The sequence below is a fragment of the Sparus aurata genome, chromosome 23, assembly GCF_900880675.1.
Source record: "Sparus aurata chromosome 23, fSpaAur1.1, whole genome shotgun sequence".
Lineage (NCBI taxonomy): Eukaryota > Metazoa > Chordata > Actinopteri > Spariformes > Sparidae > Sparus > Sparus aurata.
Genome location: NC_044209.1, coordinates 3,942,127 through 3,964,969, shown reverse-complemented (window position 1 = coordinate 3,964,969; position 22,843 = coordinate 3,942,127). Strand labels below are relative to the sequence as shown.

Here is a 22,843-nt window from a genome sequence, read left to right as displayed (position 1 = left end):
GATCATATAACTATAACTACTAAGGATAATTAAAAGTGTCACTTTACATATGCCTTATCCAAAATCAGAGCTGTCTTGCTTTGAATTTGAGGTGTAAACCTGTAGGCGATGCTTTTTCTGACTAGGTTTTCCTCTGGTTGAGTTGGTTATTTAATGTTTGGAATGCTTTACTTGCCTGAGGACATATTCAGAGCAACAAAATAGTGTGAGATGATTCATCCATTCATGTTGTGTTTAAAAAGAAGTGTTCCTATTCATTACATTAGACACGACTGTTCCACGGGAGCTTTAAAGGAAAAGGAACATCATATATGGTTTTGACAGAGGATATTAAACACAGTACACTTTTATACTGTCAATTCCAACAGTGGCTGAGATGCATTTATGGATAAAATGAAAAGTAAAGTGAATGACTTGAGATAATAAACGGTGACTGTTTAAAGACCAAACATATTTAACATAAATACTAATTAATGAAGCCAGTAAGATGATGTTGTACTGTCATCATTTTCCCTATTACTTTGAGTAACCAGGCCAATGTTTAATCATGGTATAATTACTGTTACAAGTCAAATACAAACTTTTTAATCTAATGGCCATGGTAATTTGATACCTGAAATCCCTAGAATATGTTGGAGACTCAGTGTGAGACATGGAATATTGTATCTAAGGATAATGAGCTTTACACCGAGTGAATTAAATTGTATAACTCGGCATATAAAAGTCTCCATTTGCTACACAAAACTAAATGTTGAATCTGCGGCTCGTGAAACTCCTGACGTACACTGCCCTGATTAGTCGACGGGGAATGTAGTTTTCCGGCCCTCATGAGTCTTTCAAGACAAACGTCCTCTGCTTTTGAATAAGACTTCATATCCCAGAGTTCAACGGGGGTTGCACGTCGACTGACGGCACGCATTAGCTCACGCGGACTGTCTCAGTGAGTGCTGAGTCGAATATCCTCTCTGGCGTCTCACCGACAGAAACCGGTTGCTGTATTTCACCTGAATCGGAGATAAAACATTACACTTCAAGTTGGGACGCTATCCATTACTCCAAGGGGTGACCTTAACATCGGGTTTTGGGCGGACACTTACGTAGACCCAGAACTGCGTAGCTCAAATTTCACAGTAGTGGAAATCCAAAGACCCACGATGGACCCGAGAGACACTGCCCCTGATTCCTGGGAACAAGAGGACGATGTGGAGGCCACAATCGACGGACAACTTGATTCAGCATTCACATCTCTAAATGTGAATGCTAAACCGTTTGTGCCCAATGTAAACGCCGCCGAATTTGTTCCATCTTTTGCCGTGAAAGCAAACTCGGAAAATGTCGATTCCGTTGGTAAGTTCACAGGCACGTTGGGGGGCTACGTTAGCTTGCATAATGCTAGTTGCTAGGAGTCTGGGCTGGGTAGTTGCTAGCTTGCTAACTAGCCACTTCACAGACACGCGTTCCTTGAAGCGCGACAAGCTAGCTTGCTGCTGTGCTGTTGGTTTGCCCTATACTGTGTAACTTTGATTACAGCACATCTATCCGGTTAGCATTAACCAGGAAGTCGGCTATAAAGTGGTGCTTTAGGTTGTTGGACACTGTCAAAACTGTCTTTGAAGTCATCAATCCAGCCGGCATTAGCTTGTTACAACGAACCGGCAGTAGCTAGCTAGCATTTCGGTTAGCTTGTGTGGTTTCACAAGTGAGCGCCTGTGTCGCTCGGTAATGCGTTTTAACAAAGTAACGGCTTAATCAAAAACAGTAAGTGAAAGGTCGCAAGAAGTACTGCTGACAAACGTCCTGTCATATTTGCAATAGCGCATTTTCACCTTTTACGATAAAAGCTTAGCTCGTCATTGGAAAGAAATTAGTGGGAACGTGAGTGTTTGGTATGACGTGGATGTTCTGACGCACTGCTGGTCAAGAGTTGAGCAAAATGTGTCATTGGAAACCGCATGGAAGCAGACTAGAGACCAGGCTTAGGGTTAGCCGCAGGAACACAACTGTCCTCATAGGAAAAAATAATGTTTTAATCAGCATGTCCAACATCAATAGAACTCCTTACAAATAGTTTGACACACTGAAACACACTTAAATTCCGCATGCGATGTTAAAACATATCCCCATGTACCCCAAGTGTAAGTTTACAACTGTTGGTGCTTGACATGGAAAACTGTGTCTTTCTCCAGCCTTGAAGGCATAATGAAATATGTTCATAGAGTGAGTTTCCTATCTGCGCACACTCGGTTTAGAAAGTCCCATACCCTTCCTCTAACTGAATTCGGCCTGTAGCTAGGGAAACGGGTTAAGTCATTTCAAATGAACTTGAACATTAACTAAACCCATTGTTTCTTTCCCAGTTGCTGTTGAAAAGATATCCAACACGGAGGTGTCAGAAAGTGCCGGTATGTATAGAGACTGTATAAGCAAGATTCCCTCTGTGCCATGTGTCACATACATGCTGTTACGGCTCACCTCATTGTCCTGACATGTGCATGCTGACCAGATGGGATTTACCAAGCCTATAGCAACTCTTACATTATGGCTCACTAGCCCCATTCACACTGCCGTTTGGATGCAGGGATACTGTGTAATTTCTCCGCCTCTGTGTGAAAGTTTCAGAAGTGGCAAGGGGTGAGATTTAGCTCTGGTGCTGATACGCCTCTAGAGGTAGTATCAGAGGCGCAGTATTGGCGAACCGAACCAGTGTGAAAGGATAAGCTGGCGGCATGTATCGAGGGCACTACACATGGAGAAATGTCTGTCCCACCGCCTGTCCAACCCTGTGTCACATTTTGCCTTAAAAACAGCATCTGTCACCAGCAAAAAACTTTAACTCACCATGTGTTTTGCGTAAAAAATCACAGCGAAGGTCAGCTATCCTGACCAAAACTTAAGTGAAGTTTGCCCAGAAAACAGCCTCCATCCCTGCCAGGGACCAAGTCAGACTGCATCCAGCTTACTGACGGTGATTATGTAATTTAGAGCGAAAAACATAACCTAACTAACTGTTTGGTGGGTCAGGATCCAATCACTACACACTGTAACATCATCCATATGATTATAAACAGTCAGCAGGTTCATGTTTAGATTGACAGGAGGATACCTGGGGAAACACCTTGGGAAAAAAAACAGTGTACCATCATGCCTTTTTAGGAGCCACAGTGCCCCCTTAGCCTTTTGCACTTCACTGGACAGCAGCGAGTGAGTCAGGAAATATTTCTTCAGTCTTTTAGCATTATTAGCTTTAAGTCTTGGCACCATGACAATTTGGTGGTGACAATCCACCTTTCGAGATTTGGCAATACTGTTTCCACCATTGGAGCTATCCCATAATTCTTCTATATTAGCGGCAGGCTATGTTGCAAATCAGGTCTCGGTTCTCACATGATCTTGCAAATCAGCTGCCTCACAAAGTATTGTGATTTGGGCAGCAGGTATTTTTGACAGTATACTTGGTCAAATATAATTTTGGACTGGTGTCATGCTGGTATCTGTTTGCACCTGTCAACCATAAAACTTGTAATACTTTTGGAACCATAAATCTTCCATTTTTAATGTTTTAATTGTCACATGAGGCATTTCTTTGTTTGTATGTAGGGATGGCATGTTCAGGAAATGTTCCCACCAATTAACAAACCTCGGACACAACCACCAATTTTACCAATTGCACCATAATAAAACTGCACATTAACCACCAGAGTGTGGCTTTATCACCCACCTTCTTTTTGTATCTACATCTGCCACATGACGCCTTTTTTCTGTGTTTGACCGCAAACCAACTGAATAGTGAATTACTAGCATCAGTTCATCTTTTGTTTTGTCTCGGGCTGTCTGCTCCATCACATTCACTGGGACTGTTTTCATTATCTCTTTAAACAGACATGGCCTTGTTTTAATGGGTGATAATGTCTGGGTGTACAGGAACATTTTAGAGAGACTTAAAGCGAGCACTCGCACAATCAGTTAAGTTATGAACTAGTGAAATGTTTTTGCTTCATGTAGTTGGGTATCCTGTGGTATTCATATTTAGAAACAACTTCATAGTTGGAAGGAAGAGGAAGCACTGAAATGTGGTTGGACATTAACAGTTTAGGCGTACCCATTATAACCGGGTCGTCTGCACACAGCAGGCTTTTTTTTTCTTCTCGAAATTGTAAATGAAAAATTTAGAGCAAATGCATCGAAGCATTTAAATGTTTTTTTCCAAACCCAAGGTTAGGATCTGCAGTGTTTCATGCAAGTATTTCTCTTTAACCTTCTTATGGTAGATTGTAAACTGTCACAACCTCCTGCTGTATAAACAATAACATAATCTACTCAAACCAGGAAATATTTAAAGGGGTAGAATGTTCCATCATAGTGACTGTGGGAGGTTTAAAAAAAAAACATCTGAGCTCCTGATTTGGTTGTTAGTTTATCAGGAGGATTGCACAAAATAGATGTATCACTTTCTTTTAAAATGGCGAGATAGGAGACATTTTGATATGTTCCAGGATTTGGTGATCGTGAATTATGGTTAAGCCACTATGAGTGGTTTTAATATTTATAGTTGTGGCTTGAGTGAATTAAACGGGACTGTTGGGCCTTGGCGAAGGTATGCACCCTACGGAGTGCCATTCTTGTTGATGGAGTAAAGGCACTTCTGGTAGCTTTACTAAAGATCAATTGTGCCAATGTAATTAGGGGCTACACAAAAGTTGGGACTGTAAAATATATAGTTAGAAAAATACAACTGGAATGGCACTCAGCAGAGCGCAATCCTCCGACACGGCCCAACAGCCCCCTTTACTTCAGTCTAGCCTAATCTACTATCCTTTTTGTTACTGTACAGCGGATGGGGAAAAAAAGACTAACTTTGAAAACATTTAAATTTGCCCGATCTGGATATAATTTGGATGTGCATCAATGTTTTACAATTTGTTGCTTCTTTGTCCTCTGTCAGCTTTGTTGTCCAACAACTGTTTTCTTGAAGGTGATAAGTCACCAGCACACATGCCATACTACATGTTGTGGTCACCTCTTGAACAGATCAGCTTAAGGTCTTTAATGTGAAGCAGTTCATTCAAACAATCTGAATTGTTGATTTGTGGTCTTTAATATGAAGTTAGCAGAGGAGCTATAGCAAACTATTGCAGCCAAGTGGTTCAGGTGAACCCTTACTTGCTATAATGATTGAAAAGAATCTCAAAGGTTGCTCTTATGATCAAGTCTCCGCACACAGAGACATGAGACTGGACCCGGACTCACGACCGGGGACTTGTGGTCAGTCTTTGTTTTTAAGTCTGTCAGGCTTACCAATCATTCCCTCCTCTCATTTCACAAACAGATGATGATGTATGCTGCAGCAACTAACACAGCTCAAACAAAAACCATGGAGTGCACCCTGGCAGCTGCTGTGCCATTTGTCATCACCTTTGGCTGTAAAGACTTTCAAACAATGCCCAAACAAAAGACGAGCCAAATGCAATGTCTGCGGAATTAAAATAAAGGACACTGGATCACCCACGTCAAACTTTATCAGGCATCTAAAAAACACACCACCATAAGTCAGTCGTAAAAGTTAACGTTGGCATCTGTTGTGTGTGTTCGCAAACAGGTTTAGCTCGGCATAATAAGCTATTTAATTTCAGCCTGCTTGATAAGTTTGGTGTTGGCTGAATAATTTGAAAAGATGAATGTTTGCCGGCCACACTTTTTCACATAGTGCTGGCTTTGCCATGACTGTAGAAATTGTCAGGTAATTTGAGAGTCCATGCTCTGCTGGTAAGGAGGACCCCAATACTTTCTCTGTATTGTAGGTGTATGGTCAGTTTATATACTAATACCACTAACTAGTGCTTAAACTGTATGCAAATAGTTAAATAAGTGATATTAACACAGTACAAATACTGATACTTGAGTTGGACTCGGGTTCAAAGACTTTAGACTTGAAAAAGACTAGTTAGCATCTCAGCCATGTGCACACACATTCATAAATGAAGTCAAAGATGCTCAATTAAGAAGACTCACCCCTCTTTTATTGTTTTGTATTCATTAGTGAGGTGTGCCAACTTCCCAAGTAGTGTGTTTCCCAGGAGTGAATATGTAACGTGCTGGACTCAAACAGGAGACAGAAGTATATTCTTAGATAACTGTTATTTCAAAATAAAGCAAAACAAATGGAGGAAGAAGTTGGCCGTCATGTAGACCTTTTATTTACTGGAGTTATGTTTGCACATCTAAATGCATAAATGTAATTTTAAAATCAGGTTAAAACAACTGGAACTGGACACACACTCAACCAAAATCTGTTTTCTGCGGTGCTCCTTGGGTGCCAAGTGTTCATTGCTGTGCTGTTGTAACACCGCACTTCATAGAGACAATGTATCAACAACTTTTTCCAACACTGTGGTAGCTTTTCTCCTGATTCCCTGTTTATGTCTTTCTGGCATGTCATTTAATAAAACAAGGCACACCATGGTAGCTGCTGGTCATGCTGTTTTCATTCTATATTGGCCATGTGAAGATTTACTGTTTATCAGGCCGTTGTCAAACTCTAGAATGGAGTTACCCAAAAATTCATAAATGAGTTCCTGATTGAATAAAAAAGGCATAAACAGAAAAGCTCCACTAGCAGAGGTTTCAACTACAGTACAGTGTGAGTTGGTCAACAGACAGTTGTGTGCTAATGAATTCTTATGTGAACTGTGACTACTCAAAAGCCACTTTTGGCTGTTGTGCTTTTGGTTTGATCATCAACAACATGGTACCAATCCTGCTGGTCCTGCGGCAGCCAGCTGACAGTGGTAGAAAATGACAATTTGAATGTCAATTCAATCACAGGACAACATGTCAGAACAAAATGTGTAATTATCTGCCAAGTGTTTCTTGAAATGTTGTGTTTTGGTAAAACATGAAGGCATTGCTTATTCTGCAGTAGTTTACATGGGTCTTCTGCACAGGAACAGTCTTTTCATTTGTACTTAATTCTTCAAGTGTATGTAGGGACAAAGGTTTTAGTGTTTACTGATTGTCACAGCAAATAACCCCAACTTTTATTTGAACTGATCATGGCAGTTTATAGTAATCAAGGTCTTTTGTGACAAAGATGGCTCAGAAAATGCAATAAAGAAAAATTGGAAAAAATACTTACTGATATCCACCTGTGTGTTGATGGTTGGCTGCTATGTTAATATACTAATGAGCTCTGTATATTTTTCACGAAGTTGGCTTGTATCAAGTAGCTTGTCCCTGAATGTTGTGTGCTGTGTTTGTGGCTGCGCAGCTCCGGTGGAGAATGGCGACACAGAGATGAGCACAGAGGAGCCTTGGGACCAGAAAGAGGCGGAGCCAAACGAGGAGGAGCCAGGAGGTGGCGACCGGGGGCCAGAGGTGCAAGCAACAACAGAGGAGACGGCTCAGGAGACGATGGAGGAGGAAGAGGAAGCACCGGTACCCAAGGTTCCACCTACACAGCCAGATGCCCCCAGGAAGGAACACATCAATGTTGTGTTCATCGGACACGTAGGTCAGTGCATGCACCTGTCTACTGTAGGTCATTTATTAGGTGATACAGTAAAAATATATGAATTAGGGGAGGCGAAGTGAACTACCCTTTTCATGCACAGTTTCATTTTGACATTTTGATACAGGCTGTTTTGCTTCCATAACATCTTCTATTGTCATCTTTCAGACTAGTGGAATGAAATGCCAGAATAAAATTTTTTTTCATACTTTTCCACTGGCCAGAAATCCCACTTAAACCCGCTAAGATCTGGCTTTTGTGTGCAATAGGAATGTGTAAATTCTGCATTTATACCCGTGTCCATTGACTCTGCAGTAGACACAGGTAAGACCAGAGTGAACTCGCTAAATTCGGCCATGCGACATGATGTTATCAACATCGTTCAATGGTGGTTAGGTCAATAATTAAGGAATTTGGACACAGTGTTGGAGCAGAGCCCCAGTTCATTCCTGTGAAAGCTGCTCGGTGGTGTTGTGAAGCCAAAAAAGCCTGACTTCCTCGCTCTGAAAATACCTGGATCGGTGACCGAGCCGGCTTACTTCCGGTTTGGTGCCCAGCTAACTTGAATGGGGATAAAAAGATTTAATAGTGTAGCTCTTCTAGACTTCCCAAGGGTAATTGGACCAAATGGGTAACATTTTCACAGTGGAACAAGTAATTTTGTGGGGGTTGTGATGCTCAAAAGAACTAATCCACCAAATTTAATGAGATAATGCTTGGCTTCCATGCTTGGATATAAACTTTTAGAAAAGTCATAATACAAATAAAGTCTTAATCTGAGTGATGTACGTTACCTTTCGTCCGGGTTCTACGCACTGTTGCGATGGGTTCCTTTCTTTTCTGAATTAAAGCCATAAAGGGAGTGGGAGAGAATATTGGAGGGAGCCTATGAGCCAGCTTTAGTATGCATTTGGCTCCAGTGTTTGTAATTGTTAGTTGGGACTTTTTTGTTGTTTTATTTTTGCCATGCAACCGAAAACGTAGTCACACAAAAGTAAAGTAATGTCACAGTACTGTCTAATCTAAATCTGCTGTGTTGCTTCTTCTCTAGATGCTGGCAAGTCGACCATTGGTGGACAAATCATGTGAGTAACAGTCTCCCCTGTTTTGTTTGACTGCCTGCATATGAGTGGAAACTTAATTCACGATCAACCTTTTGCAAGTTATACATTTTCTTGTTGTTCCCTTCCTCTCCCACAGGTATCTTACAGGTATGGTAGACAAGAGAACCTTAGAGAAGTATGAGCGAGAAGCCAAGGAAAAGAACAGGGAAACCTGGTGAGTTAACACAAATGTGTTAATATGGTCAGTGTGTGTAACTGAACCAATATTAGTGTACATATTATAGATCTGTCGGTATTGGTGTATATGTATAAATAAACAAAAATTAATGATCACTTATCTGTCTCCCAGGTATCTTTCTTGGGCTTTAGACACCAACCAAGAGGAGAGGGACAAAGGCAAGACTGTGGAGGTGGGCCGAGCATACTTTGAGACAGAGAAAAAGCACTTTACCATCCTAGATGCTCCCGGCCACAAAAGCTTTGTGCCCAACATGATCGGAGGTGCATCGCAGGCAGATTTAGCTGTTCTGGTGAGTCTTGAAAATAAACAGTGTTGTTGAACTGTTCATCTTTAATACAACCCTAGTTGCATCTGCCCAGCATCTGAAGAACCATGAAGACCAAAGCAAAATGAGATCGATTTTTATTCGGGTTTCAGTTTACGTATCGAGAAATGAGCAACATTACTGTTGCATAAACATCAAACATACCAGAGTAAATCCCCTGATATTGATACAGTTTGCATACATGATACTGCATGGGTTGTGTTGTCAGCCAGAGTCAGTATGGCCAACTCCTCATTCACACTACGAAAACCATTGGCAGTAGTGACTTTCCACAGCCAGTACTGCAGCCTTAGAGCTGTAACTCTAAGGTTGATCAAAATGCTGATTAGACCACAGGGTCCAACTGTGGATCTCACATCTGGGAGACTAGTTCAGTAGTTCAGTTCAGTATCTTGCCCAAGGACCCTTCAACACGTAGACACAGGGCCACAAACCACTTTCTTTTATGTAACCAGGACATTTTTTATAGGTTAAGGTTTTTGTGGTTTATTCAGATCTCATCCTTTTTGTTACACGTGAGTTTGCTGCAAAGAATCAACTTTTATAAAACCTGTTATGTTTTCACAGCACTTGAAGACAAAACCATTTATTAAAAGAATGTGTTGTCCCTCAGGTGATCTCTGCTAGGAAAGGCGAGTTTGAAACTGGGTTTGAGAAGGGTGGACAGACGCGGGAGCACGCCATGTTGGCCAAGACAGCTGGGGTCAAGCACCTGATAGTTCTGGTGAATAAAATGGATGATCCTACAGTCAGCTGGAGCCTGGAGAGGTGGGTAGATGGATAATGATGATCAAACAGGTGCTTAACAGCACACAATTCATAAATCTTCTCACACTTTAACACTAAGCCCATGGATCACATTTCAATAAGTAAAAAAAACTGACAACTCCAACTTGATTACAAAACCTGTTTCCTTTGTTCAGTGATCAGAGAAAACCTGGATTCCCAATTTTTTTTTTTTTTTTTAAATGTCCATTCAGTGTTCCAAAAAGTTTTTTTTAATGGTCCTATTAAGCTCTTTAGACAGGGAAAAGTGTCACTGTGAGGCTGTATACAGTTGATACGCACATCTGTCCTGAGTGGCACAATCACAAGTACAGGTGTGATAATCCTGTTCTTCGTATCAACTACTTTGTGGCCCTGAGTTGTGATGTCATGAAATAAAATGAGGGGTTGAAAAGGAGGCTGAGAAATCACCTCAGAAATTGAAACAATTGGAACCTTTTTTTTTTTTTTTACCTAATCCCATCTCTCCATTGACTAAACATGCAACCGCACCATCTGAAAAATTTCAAATATAGAAATGAGCTGTTGGTCTACGCAGCATTTCTTAGATTATATCACTGAAATGCAATCGAAAGAAGAATATCCGATTACTGACTTGTTACATGTATACATGGCTTTTTCCGTACAAAGGTTACCACAGTGTATGTACACATTATGTCTGTCTTCCTGCTTAACCAGAAGTCTGCCGCTAACCTGTTTTCCTTTGTACGTAAAGCGTTATTGTTTTGGCGTAAGAGTAATATCAATTATGCGTATTTAGTTTCATTAACCGAAATAAAAGTCATGGAAAAAATATATAGTCTAATACCGCTAAATAGGGCAACATGACATAAAATGTATGTAATGTCTGATTTGAATACAGGACGTATGGTTAGGAATAGACTAGGCAGTGAGTTGATTTAAGGGGGCAGTGTAATTGGATCAACAGAAGAGAAGGAATTGAATGTGGCTGGAATCTAAGAAGCCTAACTGACACCTGTGGTTTTGATGATCACATTAATAGAACACCCTAAATATCAAATACAAATAGCAAACTGGTAGTTGGCGATAGTTTTCTGCTCTAATCAGAATTATGTTTTTATTATGCAAGCATGATGCCTCTGGCAAAGTTTGAAAATATAGGAGACCTTGTAGTGCTATGGAGCTGTTTTTCTATGAGTCCTGTTTTGTTAATCTCTTGTGTGTGCACAAGTAACGTGCTAGATATTCCTGCCAATGCCACTAAATTATTTCACTGATCAACAGGTAGAAGTAATGCACAGAGATATGTAGCAAAATGTATGGGGTTAGTTGAACCTCAAAGATGCAGAGTCACATTATTTGTTTACAAGAATGCTTGAAAGTCCCCATTTTAAAGAAGCAAACTAAAGATGGGGCCAAAATGAAGAGTTTGAAAAAAATTAGTGTCTATGTTGCGTTTTTTATATGCCATGTTGCTGAGATGTCCTGAAGTTAGCATGCTAACCAGCTAGCCTCAACCCTCCCAGTCTCATAATACAACTTCGTACTTCAAGAGGTAAAAGTCTGATAATTCAGGCCCTGTAATATCAGCTGGGAGACGTATGTGAGCAGTGAGTTCTCCACATAAAACAAGCTCTCTTAGCCTTTTTTAGCCTAGTGAATAAAAAAAAAAAACTTAAACAAAATTTAAAGAATGGAAATATTCTTAGAATTTTTTTGTCGTTGTGAAACGTATGAAAGAAAAATACTATTATACAAAGGAATGTTGATATGGTTTACAGTGAGTTCCCTGGGAACCACAGTTGGGCATTTGAGACGGTCCCAGAAAAATGTAATGGCTCCCCAACAAAACTTGTGTTCCTTGACAAATGGTTTGTTACACACTAAATGGTCTCTTTTATGACATAGTAACATGTTGGTAACCTCAAAAATACATGTTCTCATTCAGGAACAGCAACTTATCAGTATGCTTGGCGGTGAGTGAGAGTCCAGATAGACTAGTTCTCGGGACACACAGATACTTTGTACCAGCCAAGCAAGATGTGTGAGTAGCATGGTGCCTGAGATTTCCACCATACCAGTGGATCATCTGTCAGTGGTAGTGGAGGAGTATTTTTTATTTTTTTTTATATTGTCTGATCTCCTTTTCAGCTATGGGAGTAGCCGACACTAAGGAGGCTCTGGTGGTCGTGCAGACTGGATTGAATCCTTCACCTTTCCTCTCGTCTCATCATAAAGAGCTAGAATAGCTTTTTTCGGTGAAATACACTCTGCTTGGTATTGCATACCTTGGTTCCTGTGTTTGTAGCATTTGGCAGAAACCTTAATTTTTGACCACATTGTATGGACAGAGGTCCTACTTCGTGATCCTGGCAGCCCTCAGGGACATGAAAGGAAGCTTTGCTTTAAACATTGCATCCACTGCTGCAGGTTGACTTAAAATGTTAACAATAGCCGCTTTCCCAAGGCAGGGATCAGGATGGTTGCGTTGCGAGTGGCTTTGCATGTGCATGGTGTTGCCCGTGTACTTTACTTCTACCAGACAGTTTTTGCATATCGTATGGTCTTTATCAATTTTTCTTCGTCCAATGTTGTAAAAGCCGAAATGGGTCCAGACTTGGGACTTCAATGTGGCAGGGGCATCTCTTAACATAACTTTCTTAGGACAACTTTCTTCACATTGCTGTCCGCCAATATCCGTCTGGAAACTTCTTCTTCAGCCAGTTAACTTCAGTCCGAGTTTCATGTGCCACACGAGGAGCCATGAAGTAGTGACACTGGGCAGTCAAATTGACAAGGAAATCTGTTTTAGAGTGCATTATTTTTTTTTAAATGTATATATCGAAACTAAATATGACACTATGTATCGCACAAGGAAGGTAGCGATATACTGCCATATCGATATTTTGTCCCACCCCTATGATAGTGCATCGCCATATCCTTCAGGTTCCCAGTCCAGCTGCCCTTTTTATTTTATGTTTAAGGCCAGCACTCTGACACTCAAGTATATAGCATACATATATCAAAGAGTGCAATAGATATTTTAGTTGAAAATAAGAATCGTGTGAGTAAATTGTGATCCCAGTTCTCGAGGAGAAATTTTGTAATACACATTTTAGCAAGGCGTTGGAGTAAGAGCTTAGTGTAATGTTAAGGATATAGCCCGTAAATGTTTAAATTTCACAGTATTAGACATACACTTAACAAACCCGATAAAGGGCAACAGGTTCATTCATTACTGTCAAAGACATGTTTTTAAATATGACACAGCCAACACACATGCACCTCTATGCGCTTACAACAAAGCACAGGCTGTTACCGCTCTATCAACCGTCATGTTGTGTTGTAATTGTTTTGTTGGAGTTCCATTTTGACCTTCAGCGGCAGGTCCTGTCGATATACTGTCATGCACCATCCAACTAGTGTATGATGTCTAGCTTGCCCAAGGCAATTTCAACCCTTAGTGACCTTGCTTACTAAATTAATAACTACTCAAGGTAGTATTTTTTTTTTGTAATTGGAATGTTTATTTGATCTCTGGGAGCGGGTCTTAATCTGCCTCGGCAGGCCAACCATCTTGGTCCATGAACTTTATATATCAAATGTCTGCTGCCATGCTTGTATTTATTCTTCTCTGAAGTTGTTGACATTTCTCCTGTTTTTAAACCCTCAGGTATGAAGAGTGTAAGGAGAAACTAGTGCCATTTTTGAAGAAGGTGGGCTTCAATCCCAAGAAAGACATTCACTTCATGCCGTGCTCCGGACTGACAGGAGCCAACCTGAAGGAGCCCACTGACATGTGCTCCTGGTATACGTAAGTGCTTCACCAACTTTTACATCAGAATAGTTACTGCATAGATTGACATGATTTTTATATTTCATCACTCTTTGCTAACTGCTGTCCTTCTTGACGGTATTCCAGAGGTTTACCTTTCATTCCACACCTGGACAGTTTGCCACATTTCAACAGATCAAGTGATGGTCCAGTCAGATTGCCCATTGTAGATAAATACAAGGTAAGAAACTGTGATTTCCTCCAGCATGATTCATAATGACATTACAGCCCATAAAAAGATTTTGTTTCAGCTGCCTGCAACCAAGCATTTCTGAACAGATTAAAAACTTAACGCAGGTGCAGTATCGTGTAGTTTGCCTTTTAAAAAAAAGTATAGAGCGGTAAATGCGGATAACTATTATGGTTATCTTCTAAGAGGCTGTTGGTTCAAATTGATTTAGAATGTCTTCTTAATGGTGACAGGCTGAATGCACCCACAGGTGTGTCAGTCATTGTTGGAATCTGCACAGAAACAAATTACTGTTATCAGTAGGCACGGTTAGCTTCTAAAATTAGCTAACTGACTGCCCTGTTGTTAAAGAATGACTCCCTGTTGGGGTTTTAATGCTACATTGTGAACTGTGTTCCAAGTTGAGGGATTGTAGTTTAACGTCTGGTAAATGCTGTTATCCAGAACTTTAATCATGCATGTTTGTGAAAAATCAGTCATCTTTCTGAACTGACCATTTATTTGACATACACCTTCTGAGTTGTTTATGGGTTGTTGCCCGAGTCACCTTTTGTAATGACAAACACAAAGATAAAATACTTCGTATACACTCAAAACATAAATTGGGTGTCCCAGATGACTGCCCTCTACAGTAAACCATGGATGAATCCTGTTTGTGATTGGCCGATGCAATCACATTGTTCTTCTCTCACCTGCTCTGTAACACTCTGTTAATCTGTCTCATCAGGACATGGGGACTGTGATTCTGGGCAAACTGGAGTCAGGCTCAATCAGTAAAGCACAGCAGCTGGTCATGATGCCAAACAGGGTAAGATATCCCATCAGCTGGAACCTTATGCCACTGGCTACCTTATATTAAATTAAAACAAACTATTTAGAATATGTAAGTTCTGTCATGTCATCATTGTGTTATTTAGTCAATCTGCAAAATCATTTCTCTTGGTCAGTGTAATGAAGTAAAGATACAAGAAAAATAAAAATCTTTATTTTCATCACATATACAATGTACAACAGAGAGAAATGATAGGTGACAACAGTCATTGCCAGGAGTCTTATGAAAAAATACATACATACAACTGTAAATTACATAACACAACTATTGTCACCAAGATGCATTTCTGTTGTCCTACAATCACTTTTACTATTGTTTTTAAATAGCACAAGTAAAACTGAAACTAATGATCATTTACACTGTACATTTAATCTTCTGATTATTTGTTCAGATTAAATGATTTGTCAATGTAAACAATTGCGAAACCTACTCATTACAATTTCCCTGAGACCAAAATAATGTCTTCAGATTGCTTCATTTGTCCAACCAACAGTCCAGAACTCTTCTTCATATACTGTATTAAATGACAAAGAAAAGTGGTAAATCCTCACATTCAAGAAGCTGGAACCAGTAAAAATTTTAATTGATCAGAATAGTTGGCAATTGATCAATTATTTGGTGCACCTTTTTTGAGCACAAGCAAACCAAAAGTCTTCTCACAGTCATTGGGAAATCCTCCCCCCCCCCGTCCTTGCATTGTTCCATTTTTCTCTGCTTGTCTCTCCCAATTCAGCATACGGTGGAGGTGTTGAGTCTCCTATCAGATGAAGCGGAGACGGACGATGCTGGGCCAGGCGAGAACCTCAAGCTGCGTCTGAAGGGCATTGAGGAGGAGGAGATCCTGCCTGGCTTTATCCTTTGTAATGCTGAGAACCTGTGCCACTCGGGGCGCACTTTCGACGCCCAGGTCAGTATAATACACGCAGCACAATTGTGCTTGCCAATTCGGTGGTCAACACAATAGAGTGGAAATCATCTGATGCATTGGGGTGATGTGCTAAAATTATAAAATGTCTGCTGAATTTTAGATGTTCTCACAATCTGTAACTGAAAATCTTTCCCTCACAGATTGTCATCATTGAACACAAATCCATCATCTGTCCAGGTTACAACGCAGTCCTTCACATTCACACCTGCATTGAAGAAGTGCAAATTACGGTAAAACTCTAACTTAATTGCTCACCTGTTACGTTGAAGCTTCTTCAAACAGAGACACAGATTGAAACTGTTCAGGGATAATGTCTTGTTAAAGAATAGAAAAGTTTGCTGGAAGACATTTGACCAATTGTAGCGTGATTGTAGATGGATGTTGTGGATGATCATTTTATACCTGCTTATGTGCTGATATTCTGTTACTCTGTGCTCCACCTGCAGGCCTTAATCTGTCTAGTAGACAAGAAGTCAGGAGAGAAGAGTAAGACACGACCACGATTTGTCAAACAGGACCAGGTCTGCATCGCCCGTCTGCGCACGGCAGGAACCATTTGCCTCGAAACCTTCAAAGACTTTCCTCAGATGGGACGGTTTACCTTACGGGACGAAGGTACACTAGGGCTTCTGCAGTGGGGGGGTTATTGATGTAGTGAGTGGAGTTAAATTGAACCACTGCTAAAATAACATGTTCATCTGGTTGGATGGGAATCTCAAACTATGTGATATTAGCAGGGTTTCCTCTACATGTAATTGACTGTGGCGCACCGCCACGGCAAAATAAAAGCCGCCACACCTTAAAAATTCAGGCATTAATAAATCTAGTGTTAGAGAAAGGAAATATTTTACTGTCGTCTTCCACCGCAGTATTTGACGTTAACTAGCATGTTGGATATTTAGCTTGATAATTAGCTAGAGGATTAAAATGGTCACTTAGAGCAGAGTCCTGCACGGGTCTTATTTTGCAAACCCACCCGAACCCGCCATACTTACCACCGCATCCGACCCGTTTTTCCGACAGTAGCACAAATTACATTCGTACCCGAGCCGACCCGGTATAAATTAATACCGACGTCCGAAGGAAAATTGGACGCAATTTTTAAAAGTGAAAGTAAGCCAGCGTGGGGAATGGGAGTTCTGGGAGGGCGCAAGCACGCATTAATGAGCTCATATGAAATATAAATGCTTATCATTTGTGTCGCTAATAATGACTGATGATAAGTGACGCCTTGAAAATGGCAATCGTAAAACCCGACCTGCCTCTTCAGGCGGCCGACCCGATCCGCACCTGTGTCCGACACAGTACATTATTTTTCACCTATGCAGGACTCTGACTTGGATAACTCCTCTCTTAAAACAAATAATAAAGATATTTCTTTACAACATGAATCTTCATTCCAAGCCCATGCAGGGGAGTTCATGATGGCTGTGTGAGAGCATTCCCTAAAATCCCTAAGTAGCCTATGACATAAGTAAAAATATTACATTATGATGACCCAAACTGTACCCCCCCCCCCCAGCACCACAGTCTCAGAAAATACTGGAGGAAACACTGATTATAGGTTATAGGCTAAAGCATTTTGTCCTCCTGTTGAGAGCTTCTCTCTCCTGGTAAACTTGGATTAGTGTAGGATTTCAGTAACGGTCAGCACTGCTGCTAGAACTAACTGGCTGGCAGATTAATTCGGCTGCAGATAATTAAGGTTAACTGTAATAATAAAAACTCTAATGTCTGGTCTCTGGTAGGGCTGCAACCATTAGTCGACATAATCGATTACGTCGACAATAAAAATGTGTCGGCATGAAATGTTTGTGTCGACGCGTCGTATTTATTATTGTTATTATCATAATTTTTTTTTTTAAAGATTTTTTTGGCATAGACACCTTTTATTAAGCAGTAGACAGATAGGAAATATGGGAGAGAGAGGGGGATGTGACATGCAGCAAAGGACATCCGGCCGGAATCGAACCGGGGTCGACTGCGTCTATGGCATGCGCTCTAACCACTCCACCACCTGCGCGCCTATTATCATCATCATTTTTTAAAAAAAGATTTGAGCAGGAGCAAATCGCTTTAGCACCGCTACTAGAATGTTAAAGCGCTTTGTGACCCTGGTCTGTGAAAGGCGCTGTAGAAATAAAGCTTACTTACTTACTTACTTACTTACTAGAATGCACACCACAGTGCGGCGTAGAAGCAGCAGCAGCAGCAGAAGAATATGAATGATGACGGAACATGTTGAGGAGAGCAGGAAAGCGAGACAAAACACGTCCAAAGTGTGGGAACATTTTCGGGCGGTAACCTCCTGTCTTCAATATATGATATTAAATTTGCGTGTGACTCTGTAGTGGAGCTTACATCGGGCCCAAAAAAAATCCAGCCCGACCCGTGCACGTTGAGTCCTAGCCCGGCACGGCCCGGCCAGACACATTAGCTGTAATTATGAGCTTACCACTTTTCTCAGTAACGAGTAATCTACCGTGTTAATATTTCCAAACCAGTAATCAGATTAAAGTTACTTATTCAAGTCACTGTTATTTTTGTCATTTTCCTTAATAGAAATATGTATTTTTGCTTTCTCTTTGCGTCTCGGGGAGTGATGTCACGTGTGCGACAAGTCACGGTTTCGGCATGAGGACAACTCACTCACATTTAAAACCATGCAGCGACACAAACAACAATGGAGGGAGGAGAGAGATGCGCATTTTGTAGCTGGAAATTCAGTTATTATTTTGAGTTATTAAAAGAATAAAATAAAAAAACAGGCTAAATCTAAACTCTAGTCTGTAACAGCCTACAAACCTACAAGCAAATCAAACTGAAACAGATTTGCATTTTTTGTTAGAAATATTCATCCATTAGTGTGCAACCAAAAAGTGATTTATTAAAATTCATAGTTATTAAAAATGCAACAGATCTCGAATGACAACAAGTGTGGTTGTTGTGAACTCATGCTCCCCCATGTATCATCAGCCAAGATGCCGGCTGGAGACGAGCTCTTTGAATACATTCATTGATTGATAATGTGTACAGACGTGAAGGGTGGCCAGTAAAATGAATTATAAAAAAATAAGTCAAATTTGCAAATAAGAGGTTTCTGTCTGACAGCAGTGATATCAGTAACAATTCTTGTGTGGGATATTAAATCTGTACCAAACAATAATGATATAAATTGGATAAAACACTGAATAGTAAACCTCCACTTAATGCAATGATTTATAACATGATAATTCATTTGTAAGATATGTAATCAAATAAAATAATTAGTATTAATTAATTCAATTGATATATTAAAAATCCAGTTGTGTTTCAAAATATTATGTTTTCAAATGCATGTTTCATGGCTTTTTAATTTGCTCTGAGAATATGAAGGTAAAACCAAAGTCGGAACAGATGCTGCCAAAATAATCGTGACTAGTCGAAAAAATAATCGATAGATTAGTCGACAACCAAAATAATCGTTAGTTACAGCCCTAGTCTCTGGTTCTCTCTGAAGCTGGTGTCTGTCAAACATAACAGGATGCAAACAACCCACTTATTTGTCTTTATCCCTTTTTTTCCTCTCTCCTTAAAGGGATAGTTCGGGTTTTTTGAAGTGGGGTCATATAAAGTACATATCTATAGTTGATCTGTTTCCGACCGTAATCACCGATCAGCGCAGCCTCAGTTTGGAGAAGTAGAGAGCCGCTCCAGCCCAGACGCTCAGCTTTGTACTGCAGTGAACGGGGTCCAGCAAAAAAGCAAAATTAACCACCTAAAACAAGGCTCACGTAAAATGTTTTACATCAGTTCAAGTGTACGTTGTATAGGTAAAATTCACAGCGCTTTACATCACTGTCAGACGGCGCTTTCTTTTGGCGCTACATTTTCTCAACCACAGAACCTTCGTATCCCTACGCATCAGCGTAACTGGGCAACAGCTGATCTGCGAGCGGTGGCTGGACGAGAGGTTTACTTTTGATAAAAATGAAAATTAACTCTCCGTATCCTTCTGCATTAGCACTCATGCGTAGGGATACGGGGGTTCTGCGGTTGAGAAAATGTAGCGCCAAAAGAAAGCGCGGTCTGACGGTGATGTAAAGCATTGTGAATTTTACCTATACAACGTACACTTGAACTGATATAGATTTTTTTAGGTGAGCCTTGTTTTAGGTGGTTAGAATTCGCTTTGCATCTGGAGTCCTGCAGTACAAAGCTGAGCGTCTGGGCTGGAGCGGCTCTCTACGTCTCCAAACTGAGGCTGCGCTGATCGCTGATTACGGTCGGAAACAGACCGACTATAGATATGTACTTTATATGACCCCACTTCAAAAAACACGAACTATCCCTTTAATGATTCCTGCACTGAATTTACTGACGCATGAGTGAAGCACATAGAGTTAAAAAGTCCACTCAGTCAGGACATTGCAAAAACCTCACATTACAGGTTACGTGACTGTTAACTTTCTGTACCGTGGTTGATGGGAGCAGGAAGTTCGTCTGTAAGCAGTCCCACTCACTCCATGCACTATTCAGGGTTGTCCCTACCATTATTACATGTAGGTACAGCACCGTAACAGAGTGAGAGACAAAACCAAACTATGGTGAGAGTTCTCTACCAAGTTTTGCTGTCATTTAGGGTTGTGCTACTCTCTCTGTCCTCTCCTATGTGTGTTTGAATGAGCCCTCCCAAAGTAGAACAGCTATATTTCAACCTGCTTTGGTCCACAATTGGTTTACACAAACACAGCTTGTTAAATTAAAGGTGAATTTAAATGAACACTGAGATATTCTTGTGTGCGTGCTGTCAACTTTACAGTTGCTGCTGTAAACAGTAAAATTTCCAAATATATTAATTAATTCAAATCCTGTTGTGAATGCATTTCTTTCCTAAAATGATTTTAAAGTAAACCCGGGATTTGAATAATGAAAATGAACTTGGAAGAGTATTTAAAAAAACAACTGGGCTGATGAGATGGATAAGATAAAGACAAAATCCTGATGGCATTTCTGTCTGATCTGAGTATATTCAATTTCCCACTGAAGATTTAGCTTGCTCATATTATTCTTATCAGTATTAGCAGTCAGCAGCTGGTGAATTGCAGGAGGCTACAGCTGATACATTAAATTAGCTTTTCAAATATTTTTTCAAGTTTGAACTCCCAAACAAATGGTTGTTTTAAAAAACTATTGTTTCAACCCCCGTCCAACAAAACTGAAGGTTCAAGTTGGAATGATATTTTAAATACTTGATAAGAGAATTGAAAGACTTTCATCGGAAACATGGATTTTACACGGATTAGAATTCCATTTAATTCTAGCATAAGCCGTCCCTAGTTGAGCATCAGTTGTTCTGAGGTTGAGACAGAAATGTAATGGTTGTTCTTTTGTTTACCTGTCTCAGGTAAGACCATTGCCATCGGTAAGGTGCTGAAGCTGGTTGCTGAGCGGGACTGAAGACCACAAAGCTGCCTGAGAGTCCTGGTGAGAAGGAGCGGGCGGAGTTCAGTCATAACCCGCCCACACTGTTGTCAGCGGCGACGGCACCTCCCTGTCACGCCCCCCTTCTGCGTGCCGAAGATCAGCTTCAGAAAAAACTCATGTGAAAAAGAAAACCTGTTTTTAAGCAAATGACAAACCAAGAAGTCCACACGAGTCAGCTTTCTCATATTGAGAGCTCAGCTATGCCATTCCTGGGTTAGCCCTCCCTCCCTCCACCTCTCCCTCCTCCCTACTCTGGTCTACTCATCATTACATGATTTTTTTCTTCCAGATATTTTTTTGTTGTTGCTTTCATAAATGACAATGACAAATGGCAGAAGTTATATCTGTAAACAGATGTGGACCAGGGTTTTGCTTGGGATATAGAAAATGATTTTCACAAGTAAATTGCAAAAGAAATTGTTTGAAAGAACTTAACCAGTTGAAACCAAAATGTTTTCTTGGGTGTTCATGTCTCCCTTTGCTTTTACCCACTTTTTGGTTTCTCATGTGGCGTTCTGGCATTGTGCTTGAGCGTGTTCAAATGTTATTAAAGCAAACAACTATGACAATAAAATAATAAATTGGGAAAACAAGTGTGTTCATTTTCAGAGCACATTCCTCTGTCTGGTTTGATATTTCAGAGTCCCAGTGGGTTACATGAAACTCTGACAAGTGGTTGCTTTTAAATGCAGTTTTCCATTTAAACATTGTTAAGGGAAATCATGGTGAACAGCGTCTTGTTTTAGAAAGCGGGTTCACTCAGACGAAAATTTGACCAGATGACAAACTCTGAATTTAAGTTACCTCTCCCTAACCTGCTAACGGGAAGGTTCTCTTCAAAAACAGTTTCTCTCCATCTGTCTCCTCCCTCTCACACATCCAGACACACCGCTGTATTTCCTCATTGATGCAGACTTAATCAAAGCAGACATTGCAGCATTTGAGCAGGTTTACTGCACAAAAACCTGGCGGAATCTTTGTTTATTACTTAGGAAGTCAGCTCTTGTTGCACCATTGTTCATTTTTGTCATTTGCCTTCTTTCAAATATTTGCTTGTGTGTGCACACGAGACAGCTGGCAGTTTGTTGGAACAGTTCTGTGAACATTTTATTGCATATAAAGTGTAATCTAAGTTTGAATTGTAAAAACTAGAGATGGTTTAGTTGCATAGGATCAATTAATAATTTCTCAGACATTCTGTGATTGCACTGATTCAACATGATTCCTGTAAGCGACTATCAGTGTTTGTGAGCAGGATCATGGTGCAGCTGCAGAGTTTTGGAAAGTGGGTATTCAACATAGACTAACTTCACTGTTTAAATCTACCACATTTGTTGAAGAAAGGTGACATAAAGGCACAAAATGCTGTTGAGCCAAGATCCAAATGGATGTCTAGAAATGTTACATGTACTGTATTTTAACCTGCAAATCACTAACAGTAGTGTTACTGACTACTTTGTATCACTGTGTCTAATCTATTCTTGACTGTTAAACCTGCTTTCTGAAACAGGCCCCAGCTTCAGAACGCTGCTGTCACAAGGTGAACATGTTTCACTGGTTACTATCACTCTTGTTATTCCCAATTAATTCAACTCATGCTTAATTAATTCACAAGCTGCTTTCCAGTATAGTAATTTTCCAACGCATGCTGAAAGTCAAAGAAGTGCCACAGTATACTGAAAAAATACATACTTAACAGTATACTTAACTT

At 40.4% G+C, this 22,843-nt stretch overlaps 1 protein-coding gene across 2 annotated transcripts; it reads left to right on the top strand.

Moving 5' to 3' along the window:
- Positions 1 to 889: 889 nt before the first annotated feature.
- gspt1l (G1 to S phase transition 1, like) lies at positions 890 to 21,740 on the top strand. Of its 2 annotated transcripts, XM_030408237.1 has the most exons (14): positions 891 to 1,347; positions 2,358 to 2,402; positions 7,265 to 7,507; positions 8,556 to 8,589; positions 8,705 to 8,782; positions 8,918 to 9,098; positions 9,748 to 9,902; positions 13,555 to 13,695; positions 13,804 to 13,897; positions 14,634 to 14,714; positions 15,472 to 15,645; positions 15,807 to 15,896; positions 16,113 to 16,281; positions 21,053 to 21,740. In XM_030408237.1, exons 1-14 carry the CDS (start codon positions 1,155 to 1,157, stop codon positions 21,103 to 21,105), a joined length of 1,731 nt encoding a protein of 576 aa, XP_030264097.1. In that variant the 5' UTR covers positions 891 to 1,154; the 3' UTR covers positions 21,106 to 21,740. The 2 variants fall into 2 exon arrangements, with proteins under 2 accessions (XP_030264098.1, XP_030264097.1); XM_030408238.1 differs by lacking the exon at positions 2,358 to 2,402 and having other exon boundaries at positions 890 to 1,347.
- Positions 21,741 to 22,843: the final 1,103 nt, after the last annotated feature.

Excerpts from the sequence above, each read along its gene's own strand:
- gspt1l (XM_030408237.1), top strand. The coding sequence starts at position 1,155 with ATGGACCCGAGAGACACTGCCCCTGATTCCTGGGAACAAGAGGACGAT. Across the intron at positions 7,508-8,555 it reads TGTGTTCATCGGACACGTAG|ATGCTGGCAAGTCGACCATT; the intron begins GTCAGTGCATGC and ends CTTCTTCTCTAG. Across the intron at positions 15,646-15,806 it reads GGCGCACTTTCGACGCCCAG|ATTGTCATCATTGAACACAA; the intron begins GTCAGTATAATA and ends TTTCCCTCACAG.